The sequence below is a fragment of the Hetaerina americana genome, unplaced genomic scaffold (genome assembly GCF_022747635.1).
Source record: "Hetaerina americana unplaced genomic scaffold, ioHetAmer1.1.p SCAF_4, whole genome shotgun sequence".
NCBI classification, from domain to species: Eukaryota; Metazoa; Arthropoda; class Insecta; order Odonata; family Calopterygidae; genus Hetaerina; species Hetaerina americana.
Genome location: NW_027286985.1, coordinates 48823576 through 48842225, shown reverse-complemented (window position 1 = coordinate 48842225; position 18650 = coordinate 48823576). Strand labels below are relative to the sequence as shown.

The window sequence follows — 18650 nt, the reverse complement described above, 5'->3', positions numbered from 1 at the left end:
TATTAATATACATTCAAAGTAAAAGAACCGATAAAAAGGATTCAGATATCCCTAATAAATTAAAACAAACCTTTGCATTGTCTGCTCTTTGGCTGCTACACAGCAACTGAGTCCTAGCCAAAGTTCGACGTCGGCAAGAAGCCTTCCAAGAGAGAACTTTAGAGTCGGCCTCTAACTGTAGCAGCTTTTTCTGCAAAGCTTCTCGGTCATTGCAAATCTGCATAACTTGCTCCAATATCACTGTTTCAGTTGGAGGGGGACTTACAGACACTTCCTGAGCAACATGATTTGAAACAAAAGTTGCATTTATGGCTCCGGTAGACTCAACATTTTTCTTTTCATGATTTTTATCGAAAGTCTTATCCAAGGCTTTCCCATCCATTTCAGAGTCCACCTCTTCCATACATACTTGCTCAGATAATGAATTATTCAATTCAACATTAGAGCAACCACCTATGCATTCGCCTCCACCTCCAATTTTGGCCTCAAGCTCAGCTAATCTTTGCTTCAATTCAGCATTTTCTTGCTGAAACTTATCCCCTGCACACCCACTTCCTCCTCCAGCTGACTCTAATTCTGCTACTCTTTGTTTTAAACTTGCATTTTCTTGACGTAGTTCTTCAACTAAACTTGCTAACTCCATAACATGCATGTCCATAGCAACAACATTTTTCTTGGTCTGAAATTTAAGGGAAAAAATTTATGAGCATAACACTTATGATTAATATGACAAGAGTAATCAAGGTCTAAACTATGTTAGGAACTAAATACATTGTGTTAGGTCATTTTGAAAGCTAGTCAGGCTAGCTGTGCCCAACGTGATGGACTACTATGGGGCAATCACGTTTCTTATTTGGTTCATGGAATTCGTTAAGAGTTGAAATTAACCTTTGGCTACTGCACTGTAAATTGGCTTTTCATAATGCCAAATGTAAAAGGTGACAATATAAAAGGTGACAATAGAATAGGTGACACCCATAAGCAAAATATGCATCAGTCGACCAATTTTATGCATTGTATAAACAAGCAACAACTAATCATGCCACCATTAGCATGGACATATAAGAGATGTATTTATAATAAAATTTAGGAGCCTAGCCATTTATTGCTTACTGCAAGACTTCATTGAAATGTAACATGCATGTAATTTTCTATAATTCTTATTTGAAATTTTGTTGATGTTTTAGTGACCAAAGCAACAAAATTTTTAAACTATAATTTATGCACTATGTGTTGAAATTGAGAGAAAATTTTTAAACTGTGTTTGGCCTATAAAATATAAATTTATTTCATATCAGTAATTCACAGAAACAATACAAGTATAAAGCACTACCTCAACAAGTAACCATCACTCCGGTGAATAATATAATTACCAGTTGTGTTAAATAAACAGTATTCATTCAATTTTATTTCCCATAGTTCATTATTCCCATATTTAATATTTTTGCTACATAATTAGCTTAATATGTCATGCATATGTGGTACATATTTCATTGATTTGATTTCTGCATTGCATCCAAAGAAGCCACTTCAAGTTGTACCATATTCATTTTGCCTTGGCATGTGTTTGATGATGAAAAATATTTTCCATGAAGGTGTTTCTTTACATTGGGAACAAGGAAATGTTATATTGGCGTAGGTTTTGACCGTTGGGAGGATGGAGAACACGCTTCATATCCATTTCTGAGATAATTGCCATTTTACCATGGTTTCATGGAACGCACCATGCACAAGTGTGCCTCACGCAATTGTTTGGTTCTCAGCATGTGGGTGATAGTTAATGAAATTTTCAATATTTCTAACAGCAATCATAAACATGATTTAATGATCTTCTCTTATAATGACAGCAGCAGTTTACTTCTGTAATTGCAGTAACTGAAGCTAAGGGTCTCAATTCTTTTTAAATTGATAGTATCCCTTCTTTGAGTGTTAAAAAATCATCTTCTAGCTATGCCATAGGGAAGAACAGACTCTCCATATGCCTCCTGTAGCCTGATAGAGGCTTTGGCTGATGACTTGCTCAGACAAGAGCTAAATTTATTGTGTAATTAACATTTAAAAAATATTTTACACATTTTGCTGGTATCCTCAAAAACATAAACTATGTGTCACTATATGTATCCACTGCAGTTGCAAGAAACACTAACTGTTGTCTTCAGGGAAACAATTAGTACGTAATCTGGAGCTTAAAGACCGCAACACAATATTTACAAAACTATGAAAAAGTGAGCTTACGTGATAATTTAAAATACTCTTCCTGTACACCAAAAGATATCATCTGCTTCATCGAAAATATCACTAACATTGTGGCATGTCACAAGATTGGTTGCTTTAATGGTTGTCTTTAAGGAAACATTTTGCATGTAATCTGGAGCTTATGTGATAATTTAAATGATGTGGTATTTTTAAATATACATAAAAAGGTGTACAGAGTTGAATGTATTTATATGCTAAAGAGTGACAAAGTATTTTATCCTGCACGGAATATACTTTTACATACATTGACAAAACTCAATTACACATAAACAATAAAGCGCCTACTCCAAACTGGCTTAAACTATATAGCCTTAGAGTAAGCAATTGACCAGGCAGCATTTATGTATAGATGCAATTAGAAATGTGTAACTAGCAGTAGGCAAGGGTCTATAACATATGTTTAGACATAATGTTTCAAAAAAATGTTTTGAAGACTAAATAAAAAAGATTTTTCAATGATTGAAAAGATAAAATTCTATATCACACATTAACAGATTGATTGATGTCCCATAATTGATACAAAAAGCCACCTTAATATTATTAAAAAATTAATTTAGGCATCGGTAATGACTTATTAGACAATTAAAAAAATTATTCATGGAAATATAGGCAAGCAATTAGGCAAGTTATGCCACTAACTTTACATGCAATAAAGTCAATGGTTAATAGAAACAATATTTTCATGAGAATATACTATTACTGTGTTCATTACTAACCTTGAGCATTATTTTTTTAGCACGGTCAGCATATTTTAATGTATTATAAGTGTCCTCATAAGAAATATGGGCAGGAGAAATGTTTGCAATCATCACTGTTTTGCAATTTCCACCTAATGAATCTTTAAGAAGCCGAGTCAATTTAGAGTCTCTGTATGGAATGTGTTTCAGACCATCTGCCAAAGCATTAATACAGTTTCCTGTAGAAAATAAAACATAAATACAAAAGCACATTAAAATCTTTTACAATCAATACACGTCTAATGTTTTAAGGCTCTAAAAAATCAACCCCAAGACATCCTTCAATTGTACCCTAGTAACATGGAAGAAATTTTCCCAGGAACAACTTCCCTTTGATTTTACCATATATTGACTAATGCTTATGACCATAATTAATTAAATAGAAGTCCAAATACTGCTCCGGAATTTTTTTTATTTTATATAACTAAGTAATATATACCATAGGTAAAGTATCTTGGAAAGGCCTTATAAAAACTGATCAGTGCCATATAAGCCCTATCTATACATCACAGTTAAACTCTCACATAGGTTGAGTAATCCATGATACCTGGGATTCATAATTACATTCAATCTTCATACTCGGTTTTAATTATCAAGAGTTTTTCACAAATTAGGCTCATAGCAGTGTTTGGCAGGTGTGTTTGTAGTTCAAAATTTTTACTCCTTGAAGGTGACCATTGATTACACTGCAATTGTCTACAGCTTGAATTTTATCATAGCTCTCCAGAGAGAACTACAACAGGTACAAAGTTGCATATGCTACAAAAAATGTCATTTTACAGCAAATCTACACCCCACCATTCCAATCAAATAAAGTTCAGGGTTTCAAAGTCTGGGGCAATTACATTAATAAATTTTTTAAAAGAAAATTTGCACGTGGTCTTTTCTTCAAGAGAAAGAGATGATGGACAGGTTAATGGGAGTTGAGTAGGAATTAGGAGATGAAGAATATGAGTTCTTGAGAAGTCAGGATTTGAGCATGAATTTTTTTCCATTATTTATGTAATTATTTTACACAATAAAACTTCATTTACGAAGTTATCTCATCTTTTCGTATTTAAATGCAAATATTCTTGATTTTTCCTGTGTTCTCATCTTCACTTTCTCTCCTGCTTTGTATGGATGAGACCATTGCAGAGCCATCTCAGTCAAATACCTGTTTAAATTGTTATTTGTACAGTACACAAAATGTGAACCATATATTGGCAACAAATAATCTCATGTTATTAACTCCAATATTGCCACCTATGAACGAAATGAAAAAGGTTAATAACCTACGCAAGAGTGAATCATTCGATAAAACAGTAAAAGTCAACCCAGAGAGAGATTCAATGACTTCCGCACATGATAAATTGACCTCTTGATCGGTCTAAACTTGGCAGTGACTTAAAACTGCATCAGGTGCTGATGCTAAAAAAGTGTGTGTGCTGCTCCCTCAATCACTAGTTGTAGTAGTAATATTTAGGGGAGTCGACCGACAGCTAAGTTCATTTGCACCATTAGGGATGGACAGGAAAGGATGAAGGGTGCAGAGAAACCCGGTGTCGGCATTAGCCTACTCTTAACAAAAGGCACCAAGGGGTCTGCCGCTTAACGTTCCATCTGACGGACGGTGTACTCACTCAAAGTGCTCTCCACAAAGCACCTCAAGTAAGGATCGAGATACCGCAGAAAAATATTTTATGCCGCCGGGAATCGAACCCGGGCCCTCTGGGTGGGAAGCCAGTATGACACTCACCGCACCATCTTGTTCCCTTAATCACACCATGCTCCCTCGTATTTCTGACATGAAATGTGATTAAAGTGGTGTAGAAGAACTTTGTGCAGAGGGGGAAGATGGATTTGTTACACTGAGCCACAAATGTAGATGCTGTACATTGCCGAACATAGGAACATCTACAAAAGAATGCCCTCTTGGGGATTCCTCATCGATCTCATCTCCATGTGTGGAACTCCACACCTGATACAACAGTTAGCAATTTGGTAAACTATATGAAAGACGAAATCCCAGAGATTGATACTTTCACTGACTTAGAGATCGAACAACTTAAGGTAATGCACGGAAATTATACATCATTTCAGGTACCCATATGCCAAGATTGTTGCGAAACCCTTGGTGACCTCTCTTTTTGGCCAAAAGATGTGTTCGTGGATAATTTTTCTTTTTTGAAGCCACGCCTGCAGCTAACACTGGAAGGATAACCTGTTATTCGAAGTTCTTGCACGTAAAAATTCAGTGCATACGCAATAAATTACTGGACCTTGAGATTCTAGTAAAAGAGTACAAACCCCATGCAATCTTTGTCAATGAACGTTGGTTAAATGCAAGTGAACTTGACACTCTTCATGTGCCTGGGTATATTATCGCTAGTGCTTTTTGCCGATCAGAACACAAAAATGGTGATGTTTTGATTCTACTTTCTTAATGTTTTTCCCATACTCAAATTGGTTTCCCATACGAATTTCTCAATGAAGAACAATCATTTGAATCCAGGGTTGCCTGCTACAAAATGGATACTACTAAACATAACAGTCTCAGGTTTAACTTTGTGGAATTCCTTCATGAGGAGGGTAAAAAAGAAAATTTACACACCCACAATAAAGATTTAATATTTCATGACCATGGTTTCAAAGCTGCGCATCATCATCTGGTGATGATGATGCGCAGTATCAAAACCATGGTCATGAAATATTAAATCTTTATTGTGGAAGTGTAAAGTTTCTTTTTTACCCTCATCATGGGTACTCAAGTTTTTTATGTACTATCTATTTATTGTTCTTCTAAGAGTGACTTTTGTGTTTTCCTGACCAAACTAACAAAACTCTTGGAAATAATCCATAGGTCGATCCATGACTCTTTAATAGTAATTACAGGCGACTTCAATTGTAATTTTACGGACGTTTGTAAAGCTAAAAAGGAATTCATGAATTTACTAATGTCAATTAACATCTATGATACCAACAATGAACCTACCTTTTTACCAAGAGGCTTTTTTGAACAATGTGTATACATACATGTTACCTAAAATTCTGGATTTGCGTAACGTACATGGAAATTGTGGAAATGGTATGAATTGCACACATTCCACGAATATTTTGTGCTTAAGGTTGTATATTGTGTGTCAACACACCAAAAACTGTAAGTACGTTAATCATTACATTACCACTCCACTAACCTCTCTAAACATTAAAAATAAACCCCCTGCTAAGAAGAGCGACACCAATTGTTTCATTGTTTTCTCTTATAGATAGATAGAAAGATTGACATGCAAAATTAATTCTGCAACCGTGACATCCTCCATTTAAAATAATACATGAATACTGGCAAAATTTTCCAAGACCTTCATACCTATCTAAAGACTGCTATTTCACTTAAGCCACTATTTTTCAGTATATGAAATTCTGAGAATCAGAAGCATCAATGAATGATATATTGCATTATGAAATTATATACCCATCCAATTTGAGCAAATTAACCATGCTTCAAATTTTTAAATAAGACACATTGTTCCAATCTCTCACTAATAAAATACTGTCATTTTTCAGCAAATATTTATATATTTGCTGAAAAATATAAGTCTAAGTAAAAATTGTGCCTTTTTAATGTAGTTCATCATGATTAAGAGAATCGACCATAATCAGAAATAAGTTACTCACCCAGTGCTAAAAGTGACTTATTGATATTAGCACCTTCTGCAAAACGTGACCCTTTGAACCCTGTAGCAGATCCACGTTCAGAGCCAGCCAAATCTATCATGGACAATTTTACTACTTTGACAACAGATCCCTCACCACTATTTTGAGGATTTCCATTGTGAATGGTCATCTTCACATACACCTGAGTAGAATCAAACAGATGAGGAATTAAAATTTTATTCAATGGAAGTAACCATAAAAACACAACTAATAGAGCGATAACTTAGATTCTGAACTGAATGAAGTTGCAATGTTTTGAACTGAATCACACAAAATCAAACCACTTGCAAGAATTATTTCATAAGAAAATTCCCATGTCTCATTTCATAAATTTTTACTCTAAGTGCTATGAGCATAGTATACACTTCCCATCTTTGAAAAAATGTTTTGAACACTTTAAATTTTATCAAAATATGTATTTATCAATGAAAACTGATTTTTCTTTGTCTCATATAAACATGCAAACCCTCTCGGCATATCAGGGATGTTATTGTTTATTTCCAGCAGGCGATGAGGATAAATTATTAATAGAGGTTAATTGCACATGATTTAAGGCTCGTCAATACATGAAGAATCACAAAACAACATATAAATATGTAAAAAAAACAAACTATATATATATATATATATATATATATATATATATATATATATATATATATATATATATATATATATATATATATATAGGTGTGTATATATATATATAATAATGGGCTGACACAATATAACACAAATAGAAAAGAATAGACACATTTAAAAGTCTCTCTTGAAGAAGGCCTCTGAGAGGGCCGAAAGCTCGAACAATTTACCGTGTGAGTGTTCTTTTAAATGTGTCTATTCTTTTCTATTTGTGTTATATTGTGTCAGCCCATTATTGTGCCGCTCCTGTGAGTTTTTCCGTACAATCGTTATATGTATATATATATATAAATATGTATATATATATATATATATATATATATATATATATGTATATATGTGTATATATACATATATATACATATATGTATATATATATACATGTATATATATACATATATATACATATATATATACATATATATATATATACACATACATATATACATATATACATATAGAATTGACATTAAGCTACACAGAAAAATGAAAAAAAATTACAGCAGGTAATAATACTCAGAATTTAAATATTTTTCCACATAAATATAACATCTCTCTTATGCAGGTATTCTCTAAGTTCCACTTAAGAACTACCAACACAATCATTGTTTCAATGATTGAGGTAAATTATTAAATAATTGTATGCCCATTTCCATGGGTCCATCCTTTACAGCTTTGGTGCTATTTGCTTTGGTGCACATTTGTAATGTATATCATTAACACCTACTGTGTATCAGGACATCACTATTTAGCCTGAAGCATTCATATTTCTTTTAACATAGTTAGTTAGGCAAAGAATAAAGGAAGCAAATGCAGATCCTTAAAAATTGACAGGGGTGGGGAATAATATGATTCCCAAAGACAATCCTCACTGCTCTTTTTTAAATGTTAAAAACATTCTGTGACACGTAAGAATGTTCCCAGATAGGAATATTATGACTAACATATGAGTAGAATTCACCATAATAGATGTCCAATACCACTGTTTTGGCAGCTCTGTCCCTAAGCTGTCAAAAATATAGTATGCGGAGCTCAATTTGTTTCAATGAGATGTAATTTGTTCTTCCCAAGAGATATTTGAACTTAATTGGAAACCTAAGAGTTTTATTGTCGAGACTTGCTCTATGGAATTACCATTAGCATTCCCTAGTTAACTTTGATCAACATTTTTGTGGGAAAAGCATATCACTTTACTATTTGCGTACTGGGGTTAATAAGATTATCAATTCATCATCTGTTTAGGTGGCCTGATACCTTATATACATGGGGGTATTGTTTTTAGGTAATAATTACTGAGAAATAACAGAGATATCAAGATAAAATTTATTCTGCATACAAATTGATACTTGTGTACATTATGTTGTAAATTACAGCTATTAAGATGATTTGCGTTGTTTCAGGAACCCATGGATTCAACTAATGCACAGTGTAGAGAAGATAGAGGCTCACAATGTGATTAAGTTCCTTCATTTGAAGAGTTACAGTACCCAGCTAATCAGCGATGAAATGATAACCCATCATATGACACAATCGTGAGTTGGAAGACATCACTCACAAACAATGCTGCCACGGCGAAGAAAGTACAGGATGTTATCCTATTAGACCAAAGAGCGCCCATTAAAATTATCATGGATGAGACTTATTTAAATTAGGGCAGTGTGGGAAAAATTATTCATGAAGAAGTCTACATGTCAAAAGTGTCAGCACCCTGGCATCAACAGCAACTGAGTTGCTTTTAGAAGCAAACACAGGTGACCAGCGATCTAAGCAATGTGGCTTTGAAATTTTGCCATATCCACCCTATTCTCTCAATGTTGCCCCAAGTGACTTTTTCTAATTCCCAGAACTCATAAAACCATTGTGGGGGCAAGAGACTTGTCAATATTAATGACGCCATCCAAGAGGAGGAACAATGGTTTTCGATGCAATCTGCTGAATTCTACAAATGTTGGCATTCCAAAAGTCAAGAAATGCTGGAGAAATGTACATATAACTCTGGGTGGTGTCCATGCCGATAAAACAAAGAATAACTAGTATAAATGCAGTTACTATCCCAATTATATTTTAGTGACAATTAAAAGTTTATGATACCCTCTAATATACAGCTGTAGATCATATGGAGGGAGTAATGACAAACATTAATAGTACTACCATGAATGAGAGTAGCAAGCTGTTATGCATCAATTTACCAGTAAAAATAGCTAAAGATGTTTGTCACAAGATCCCAATGAAGTCCCTTTCTAGATACGCTCACTATGATATAGTACATAGAGCAGATAGAGGGATTAATAACAAACAAATTATATTTTTCATTTATTTAAGTAGCAAATGTACCTCAAGCTTTACCTCACAGCCATTGTATCTTAAGCTACTGTGCATCCATTATACTTAGAGCAATGTTATCATGGTATTGTTGATTGGCAGCAGAGCATAAACTCTTAATCACATATGAAAAAGTCGAAAGAGTTAATATGTAGTAGCACCACTGAAATTTAATATAACATTGGCAATTATCCAAAAAATAATTATTTTGTGGAAAATTGCAAATGTTTAATTAATCATGATATTCTAACATATCACGGCTGAAACGTCTCTTTTTACCTCAGAAGTTGTTTCACACGAAAAATCATAAAATTAGATTCCTGAATATAAATCCATGACACTATGAGGGTGACCCAAGAAGTACCGGACCTAACAAAGAAAACACAAAAGTTTTTGAAAAAAATTTATTTATTATTCAACATAACCTCCTCTCAGTTCTATACACTTTTCCCAGCGATGTTCGTCAAGTTCAATACCCTTGTTATCGTAAGAACTGTCTGGCTCCTCAAAATAAGCCATAAGTGCCGACATCACTTCTTCACCGCTGGAAAATCTTTGACCACCGAGCCATTTTTCAAGTTTACGAACAGAAAATCATCTGAGGGGGCTAAATCTGGCGAATATGGTGCATGAGGTAGCAATTCAAACTTTCATGAATTTTGATCCTTGAATGAACTTGCCTGCAAATGAAACTGTCTTCGCCTTCTTTGGAGGCAGTTCTCCCTTTTGAATACATTGTTTTTATTGTTCTTTTGTCTTGGGTGTGACATTTTTCATCCAGGGTAATGAAATGGCACAAAAATTCTGCTTTGTTGCTGTGCAACTTTGCTAAACACTCAATTGAAACATCTTCCCAACACTGGTTTTGCTCAAGTGTGAGTAAATGTGGCACCCATCTTGCACGCAGCTTTCTCAAGTCCAAATTTCCAGTTAATATGCGATGTACCGCACTTTTTGAAATACCTATTATGTCTGCTAGCTCGCACAGAATCAGTCGACGATTATCCAGCATCACTTTGTGGATTTTCTTCACCATTTCTTGAGTCGTCATCTCATTTGGTCGACCAATGCGATGTTAGTCTTGACAGCTCATACGGCCTCGTTTAAACTCTGCTACCCAATATTTCACAGTTGCAAACAAAGGAGCAGACTCACCCAGAGTGGAATCCAGTTCAGCTTTTATATTGGCTGGACTGAGGCCTATTAAACAAATGTATTGTGTCACAGAACGATGACCAATTTTCTCCATTTTCACAAATTCACTGAGAATGTTCACTATTGATGGCTGCCAAACAAATAATGTAGCATCTTCAAACTTGAAACATATGCTTTATAGAGTGCATACTTTTTAATACAGTGATACAGGGTCGCACCCAAAAGTGGTAGGACTGATTTTCTCTGGTGCGAATGGAGCGGTGGAGGGGGGTCTGCATGGCAGGGTAAAGTGGAGGGGGCTCTTAGCAATAGACTGACACCAACCTCAGTCGCCTGCGGGCTGTCGTTGAGTGAGGACACCGTTTTAAGTAAAGCAAGTTTTTTGTCTGTGTCAAAAAACAAAATGAATCTGAATTTAGAGCAACGTTATTCCGTGAAGTTTTGTGCGAAACTCTGGAAGACGGCAACTGAGACCCTCGATATGATCAAGCAGGCTTATGGAGACACTGCCTTAAGCCGTTCCACAGTATTTGAGTGGCACAAGTTGTTTAAAGAGGGTAGGGAGCTCGTTGAAGACGACCATCGCTCCGGACGGCTGTCGACGGCAAGAACCGACATGAATGTGGACAGAGTGAGGACACTGCGGAACACAGACCGACACTTAACCAGTGAAGAAATTGCAGACCAGTTGGGTATGTCTGCATCCAACGTCCAACACATTATTTCACAGGATTTGGCCATGCGCAAGGTGTGCGCCAAGATGGTGCCAAAAATTCTGAGTGTCGACCAACAGGCAATGCGTGTACGCATTTCCGAAGAAGTGTTAGCGAATTTGCACCGAGATGAAAATTGTTTGGACAATGTGATAACTGGTGATGAAACATGGGTTTTTCAATATGACCCCAAAACGAAAAAAAAATCCGCGAAATGGCACACTTCCGCGTCCCCACGTCCAAAAAAGGCTCACATGAGCAAATCAAAAATCAAAACGATGTTGATTGTATTTTTCGACCGTCGTGCAGTGGTTCACAAGGAGTCTGTCCCGCCAGGAGAGACTGTGAATGCAAACTTTTACATGCAGGTGCTCACCCGCCTCCGAGAACGCATGAAAAGAGTCCGACCGGCCATCGCAAACTGCTGGGTGCTTCATCATGACAACGCGCCGTGCCATGGCGTGCTCATCGTCAGACAGCTCCTAGCCAAATACGGCGTTGCCACGTTGCCACACCCACACTATTCTACCGATCTGGCACCACCGGACTCCTTCTTCTTCCCCCTGATGAAAAGACAGCTCAAGGGACGACGTTTTGACTCGATAAAGGCCGTTCAAGAGGCTTCAACAAGGGTCATCAACGGCATCCCCAAAGAAAATTTCCAGCGGGCATACGGGGAATGCGAGCAACGTGATACTAAGTGTGTAGCAGCTCAAGGAGCGTACTTTGAAGATTAAGTCGATGTAAGTATATCGTCAATAAAATTCTTGTAAAAAAATCAGTCCAACCACTTTTGGGTGCGACTATGTATTATACAAACAACTACCGCCACCTCTCGGTCAGGCAGGATACTTCTGGGTCGTCCCATGTATTATGCTCATTGTTGTCTAAAAGACTTCCTAAATAAGGGAAGTGTATGCTCTAATTCATGACTTCCAATTTTAGAGTTAAACATAGCCTTCATATATCTTAAGAACTTACTTCATTACATTCTTTTCAATATTATTAATTTTCATAACAACTAAAATATTGATAAATAATAAAATCTGCCAGTTTCAGTGAAGCGTGATCTGTGAAGAAAATTATTGATTTTATGCCTACATAGTCATCATTTTGAAGGAAAAGGACTTATGTAAAAATCGAGGATGATAGAATGTATTCATGTTTTAAAATGTCTTTGTGTGAATAGAAATGTCCTGCATTGGATAGTTAAGTCCTGCAAGCTGAATTAATTTAAAATAATAATCTGGATAAGTTGCATCTGTGAGTCCATAAGTGATCCTACGGTACTGAACTGCTATTTATATTACACGATTTTACGAGTCTTTGGGCTAGTAATGTAGCAGATGAGCTCTACCCTCGTCCAACCGTATGACTGAGGACTACTTTATATTCCTATCTGATGGTATAGCAACGGAAGTGGCAAACACAGGTAATATTTCAGGTGCACAGTCAGATATAATTTGAAGAAATCAAGTTTATTTTGGTTAAATGAACGTCTAATTATTATATTCCGTGATATGACTCGAGCCTTCGTTTGAGCACTTTTATGTTCTGGTGTGAAAAACCCTTCCATCATTAAAATGAAGAAAGCATTCATAAAATCTAGGCCGGGTACTTATAGGACCACCCTCGAATCTATCTTTTCAATTGAACATACGAGAATTACCAATCAACCAGCCTAAATCTCCCAGTGGAAGAGAAATTGAAATAGTTCCTTCTTTCAAGCCTAATACATACTTTCTTTGTGCACAGATGAAAAATTAACCATTTGCATTGATGCTATATACAGAATTTATGGCATCCACTCATTTTAAGGATTCCCATTCAAGCCTTTTTCCAGATATAACAGAAAGATGATGTCCTCATCTCGTATTTTCTTCCCTATATTTAGGATCTCATTTTGTATACTTTTGAAGATTATCCTTTGTCATTTGGCATGCCAATGATGTCAATGAAGTTGGTCTGACTTTAGATTCAGTCTATCCCAGAGATGCCATGTATGATGGCCTATAGCAAAGATGAACTATTACACAACTAAAAGAAATATATTTTCCATTGGGAAATCCTGAAACCCCTGGCTTTTTAAAAAATTTCTGCTCTCTCATCCATTTTTCCCCAATTAGTTTACACAATCGAGCAAATCCAAACTTTCTCCGGGTTTCTTAACTTTTCCAACTGGGTGGTCACTTTGAAGAGTAGAATCCAATAAGAATTATTTTTAACCGACCCTCCAATAAATATTTGACTACTAAATCTTGGAAGTCTGACTGCAATGACTAAACACTTTGTCTTGAACGCTGAAACACATTGCACCTTAGTAATAATAGGAATGATTGAAAAATACAATATTTATTTTCATTTGAGCATGTATTTCCAAGGATTACACCCTTGCTAAGGCAAACTTGGTAATAGAGCAAACTTGTGGAGAGTACAATTTAAAATCAAAAATTAAGAATAACATTTGCAAAAATTAGGGAAAATGAATAAAATTGCATTAATTTCAAGGAAAGTAAAATGTAAAAGAGATATTGACCATAGTAATTAGTCATCATAAAACAAACTTGGCCAATATCATTTCAGAACTAATACACAAGTGTAAGTGGGTTTCATGACATTCCCAAAATAATAAAATGCATAATAGGTTGGATTAGATGAGCCATCATCATTATGGGAAGGTTTGCACAATGTAACCACTTCATTGCTTACTGAAAAATTATCAATAAAATTATAATGATTTCAGTATTATTCATAGACAAATTACTAATTTAAGTACCTGGCATATAGCATGAGAACGTGAAGACTCAGCATTAGCATCTGTTGGGTGCTGTGTTCTGTTACGATTGCCACCTTCCAGTAATGATAGTAAATGGGTAGCATTACCAGGCCTAAGCACAGAGAGTCCTTGTACCTTCACACCATATGAATCATCTTCCCTCACAAGCAATGTATCTTTGCTGGGGTTTATCAAGTCCTTCACAGTCTCATTATAAACCTGAAAGTAAAGTAACACAAGAGATGAGCTCTTAATTTCTTTTATTGAAGAATTTTATGCATTGATCACAGTAGAGTGAGACTTGGTAGGTATTTGGATAAGTAGAGTAGGTACTAAGATGGTAAATAGAAAATGAGGGAGGTACTTCAATGCCAATTGTAACACAATAACAGAAGTATGTCAGTCAAATCTCTGAGTGGGTAACTTTGTGTTTAGAAAGGCTCTGACATTAATTTTAGAGTTAGCACATCTCAAGAGCTATGTTATCTCAAGAGTTGCATTCCATACCAGCACCTGAGGAGTTGATTTCTAGACTTGCAGCAATTAAATACCTTTATTAGTATTTGTTGTTTTATCAAACCATTAAGCTGGTTTAGATATATCTGGCACCCATGTGCCCCTGAATGTTTTTTTGAAGAAATTTGGCTGATGTTTATTGATGTCCTTGGGGCTTTAACTTATTTGGATGATTTGCACACTGGACAAAATGTCAGAGCACGAACCAATGTCCCAAGCTGTGCTAGAGTATACCAAGATTTATCTGAGGTCTAAGATTCACTGGGATTGAGAAATTCCAAGTTGAGACGTCACAATTTTTAGGCAATGTCAGAAGAGAGTCTAGATTTGAACTAGAGATTATTATTTTCTTATTGTTATCTGTATATCAGTGGCTTTCAAAATAATAAAGGGCTGATAAGATCCCTTGACCTTGCTAATTTTTGGGAAAAGTACATTTCCAACTTAGCCGAGGCATCAACATCAATGAGAGAGATAACTCAAAATAGCAGTGAAGCTGGACAGGTTAGTATTAAACAGCATTTTCAGTCATGAAGAAGTCATTGTCATCTACCCCAGTATGCATTTCTACTGCAGTACAAAAATCCTTTATCATAGAAACATATGCTTAAAAGGAAGGAAACGGATGTTATGGCCTCCAGGATTTTCTCTTAAAATTTGCCTGAGCAAGCCTGATCACATGAATTTTATATCAATGATGTATAAATGTACTGGAAAAAATAATATACAAAATGCATCTTATCTTTCAGTTGAAGTGGAGATGGGGAAAAGAAGTGGCTGGATTTCCAAATAAAAACTTCACTAGGGAACTTTTAACAGAAGTTAATTAAATAAAGTAAAACATAAGAGAAAAGAAAAAATACATTTTATTTAAAGAAAGATAATTGAGAATGAAATAACAGTACCATACCTCCATATATGAAACAGCAACCTCAAATTTTCGTTGTTCTTTTAGTTGCTCCATTTGCTGGTAAAGTTCCACCATTGTTAAATATGTAATTCCAGGGCAATCTCTTGTTCCAAGCATTGTGTAAGTCTTACCAGCACCAGTAGCTCCATAAACAAACACTAAAACATGGAGATTAAAAATTTAATTAGTTGACAACCCTTAAAAACGTTATACAAAGCTAGGAAATAAAATCAGGAATTTAAGAAAGAATACATCAATAATTTTGATGGCACACACAGACATAGTCTCACACAACTTTAATTAAAGACTGCTATTGCACAAGTTAGCCTTGGGCTCGATTTGATAAAGCTCTTTTCTCATGAGCACTAAACAAAATGATGAAATTAAAAATATTATAACGAAAATGGGTTTACTACGTTGAAGGTTGTGGTTTGATACAGGAAGTTAAGGATGTAGTGGTAGTTGCTCAGAGTACACCCAAAACCCGCCTTAAATGGCACACTAATTTGGAACAATAAAAAGTAAACAATTCTACATTCAACATTACTGAATTAAAACAATATTTCAGTACCTCTTAACGTTTAAAACAGACATTTTACCTCTGATTACATTTGTTCCTTCTGATCAATAATATAACTCAAGGCATCCCTCTATGACAAAATATTCGGTCATGTTACATAGTATAATATATTGAACACACATTTACACTGAAAACAATGGCAGAATTCCTCAACTAATGGAATTCAACGTCTTTGTGCCACATCTCTCAAAAGGTTCTTAAAATATTTAACTGTCATAGTAAAAACAATACGTGAACTATGTATCCGATTTGAATTTCTTAATGCACTAAAACCAATTTTTTTTACGACAGAAGTCATTCTCATTATTTGGCATATTTCTGTTTTTTGTCCTACCTTAGCATTGGCTCAGTATATTCATTGCCTAGCATATAAAAACAAATTTCTTCGATGCAGTCGCATTCGCACTTACCAACTAACTCGGAGTAAAATGTAAACGTGTATTCGCTGTTTTTATGAAAATAAACCATAATTCTGGTACCCGCGGGGGAAAAGAGGTACATAAGATACAGGTCAAAATAATTGATAATAATGGAATACCTTAACACATTTGAACTGACGCATAAAAACAAAAAAAATTTAAATGGACTTACCCGAACAATTGTAACCTTCCAATAAATGCCCAATTATATCTTTGGTACTACCGCCAAATACTTCTTCAGTGGTGGCTTCAGGGCCAAAAACTCTGTCAAAAATGAATCTCATGTCTTTGTTCGATTTCTTATTCAAATCGCGGGTTTTCTGACGCATGCCTTGGAAGTAGAAGTCATCCTCCTCCACTTTTGGATCGAACATGAGCATTCTGTCATCCAAAACTTTGACAACGGCACTGAATACAATGCACAATCAAAATATCACAATCCATTACATCATACGAAAGATTTCAGGTTCAAACAAAGGATATAGTTACCGGGTAGTTGGATCGGCCTCATTGCTCACAGGTCGAACACGGATGACAACTTTAATATTTTCACTTTTTCCTTTTTCTGATACGCGTCTACCGAACGATTTTCGCTTACCAAAGCTCCTTCTTGCATTTTTTCCTGGAGAAAATGCTCTGGATAGTTCTCTCTTGTTGAACACCATCCTGTACGACTGGTTCACATTAAAGAAATCGAAATCTTATTTCCTAGAGTTCAGAAACTAATTCCGCGTGAAGTTAGGCTGACCGTATAGTATAGTTGATATAAACATCAACGACAACAGAATTTCGCTAAAAAATTTGTTTCCGACAAAAATTACTGGTGTATTTCATTTTCAAACGTTTAGTTCAGCAATTCAACACATGCGAACAGCGCCATAACGCTGCATGATATTTTTAACGGTCAATCATCAATTCAACTGCTAACACTATTCCCCCACAGATGGAAGCACATACTCACGTCAAAATGATGTTATTTCAGCATAAAAGTATTAAGCGGGAAAGCATCAATCCCTGTCAATTATGCCTTCGCGTTACCCAGTGGCTACTCTAAGTAACATTTAGAATAGGGCCCGGTCTGTACCACCGATATGTTAATAATATCTGTATATAAAAATCTAAATTCATCTTCAATCTCACGAAATCTACTTAAGCCTTGAAATCTTCTGGTTCCCTGTTTTTAAACTCCAACTTTCATTTTTGACACTTTTTATAGAAACAGGAATTAAACATTAACATGAATGTACTATCCATTTCACGGTAGCTATTTTCCGCCTTTGTCACTATTACGGCCCAAAAACTGTTGATACGTTGAAATAGATAATATATTGTTAATAAAAGTGGAGATTATAAATGGCACTTTTCTAATGAACATAGAATTTCCATGGGAAAGGAAAAGCTCCTCAAGAAGTATGTGCAGCAATATATATATTTCTAACTGACAATAATTGGTTGTAATTAACAATCACGCATGTAAGTATCAAAGATCAGTTCTGATAAAATTAGACGGACGAAAATAAATTATTCACTGGTGTTGGCAACATCATCGGGTCCAAATCTAAAAATTTTGAGGTTTCTGCAGCTTTCCACCCTTTCAATATTTCTTTCATGTTTTCATATCTCTTTTCTTAGTCTCCATTAGTCAACTGAACTTGATCTTAAACTGCAAATTTTTTTCACACTCTTCCTTCTTGGAGGTATTTTTGCTTTATAAATGCACTTCCATCATAGCTGTACCTTCTATCTCATTAAGTTTTCTCAATAATCATTATCTTAATGCTGTCATTTATGACCCAAAACATGTGCATATATTTCTATATTCTCCGTCCCTTCTTTCTATTTTAGCAAAGACATTCCCACTAATCCATCTTAAGACTTTCCTGCGTTTTAAGTGCATTCATCTCTAAGATATAGTGGTGGACTATGAC

The 18650-nt window shown here is 35.3% G+C and overlaps 1 protein-coding gene across 1 annotated transcript in view; it reads right to left on the bottom strand.

Annotated features, from left to right (window-relative positions):
* Positions 1 to 17514, bottom strand: part of LOC139692197 (kinesin-like protein KIF18B) — a 29957-nt gene extending 12443 nt beyond the window's left edge. The window contains exons 1-7 of the mRNA XM_071590259.1: positions 17212 to 17514; positions 16895 to 17130; positions 15724 to 15881; positions 14298 to 14516; positions 6651 to 6831; positions 2973 to 3172; positions 71 to 679 (exon numbers count right to left, since the gene is read on the bottom strand). Of these exons, the coding sequence (XP_071446360.1) occupies positions 71 to 679; positions 2973 to 3172; positions 6651 to 6831; positions 14298 to 14516; positions 15724 to 15881; positions 16895 to 17130; positions 17212 to 17387 (1779 nt within the window). The 5' untranslated portion in view covers positions 17388 to 17514. The remainder of the gene's footprint in view (positions 1 to 70; positions 680 to 2972; positions 3173 to 6650; positions 6832 to 14297; positions 14517 to 15723; positions 15882 to 16894; positions 17131 to 17211) is intronic.
* Positions 17515 to 18650: the final 1136 nt, after the last annotated feature.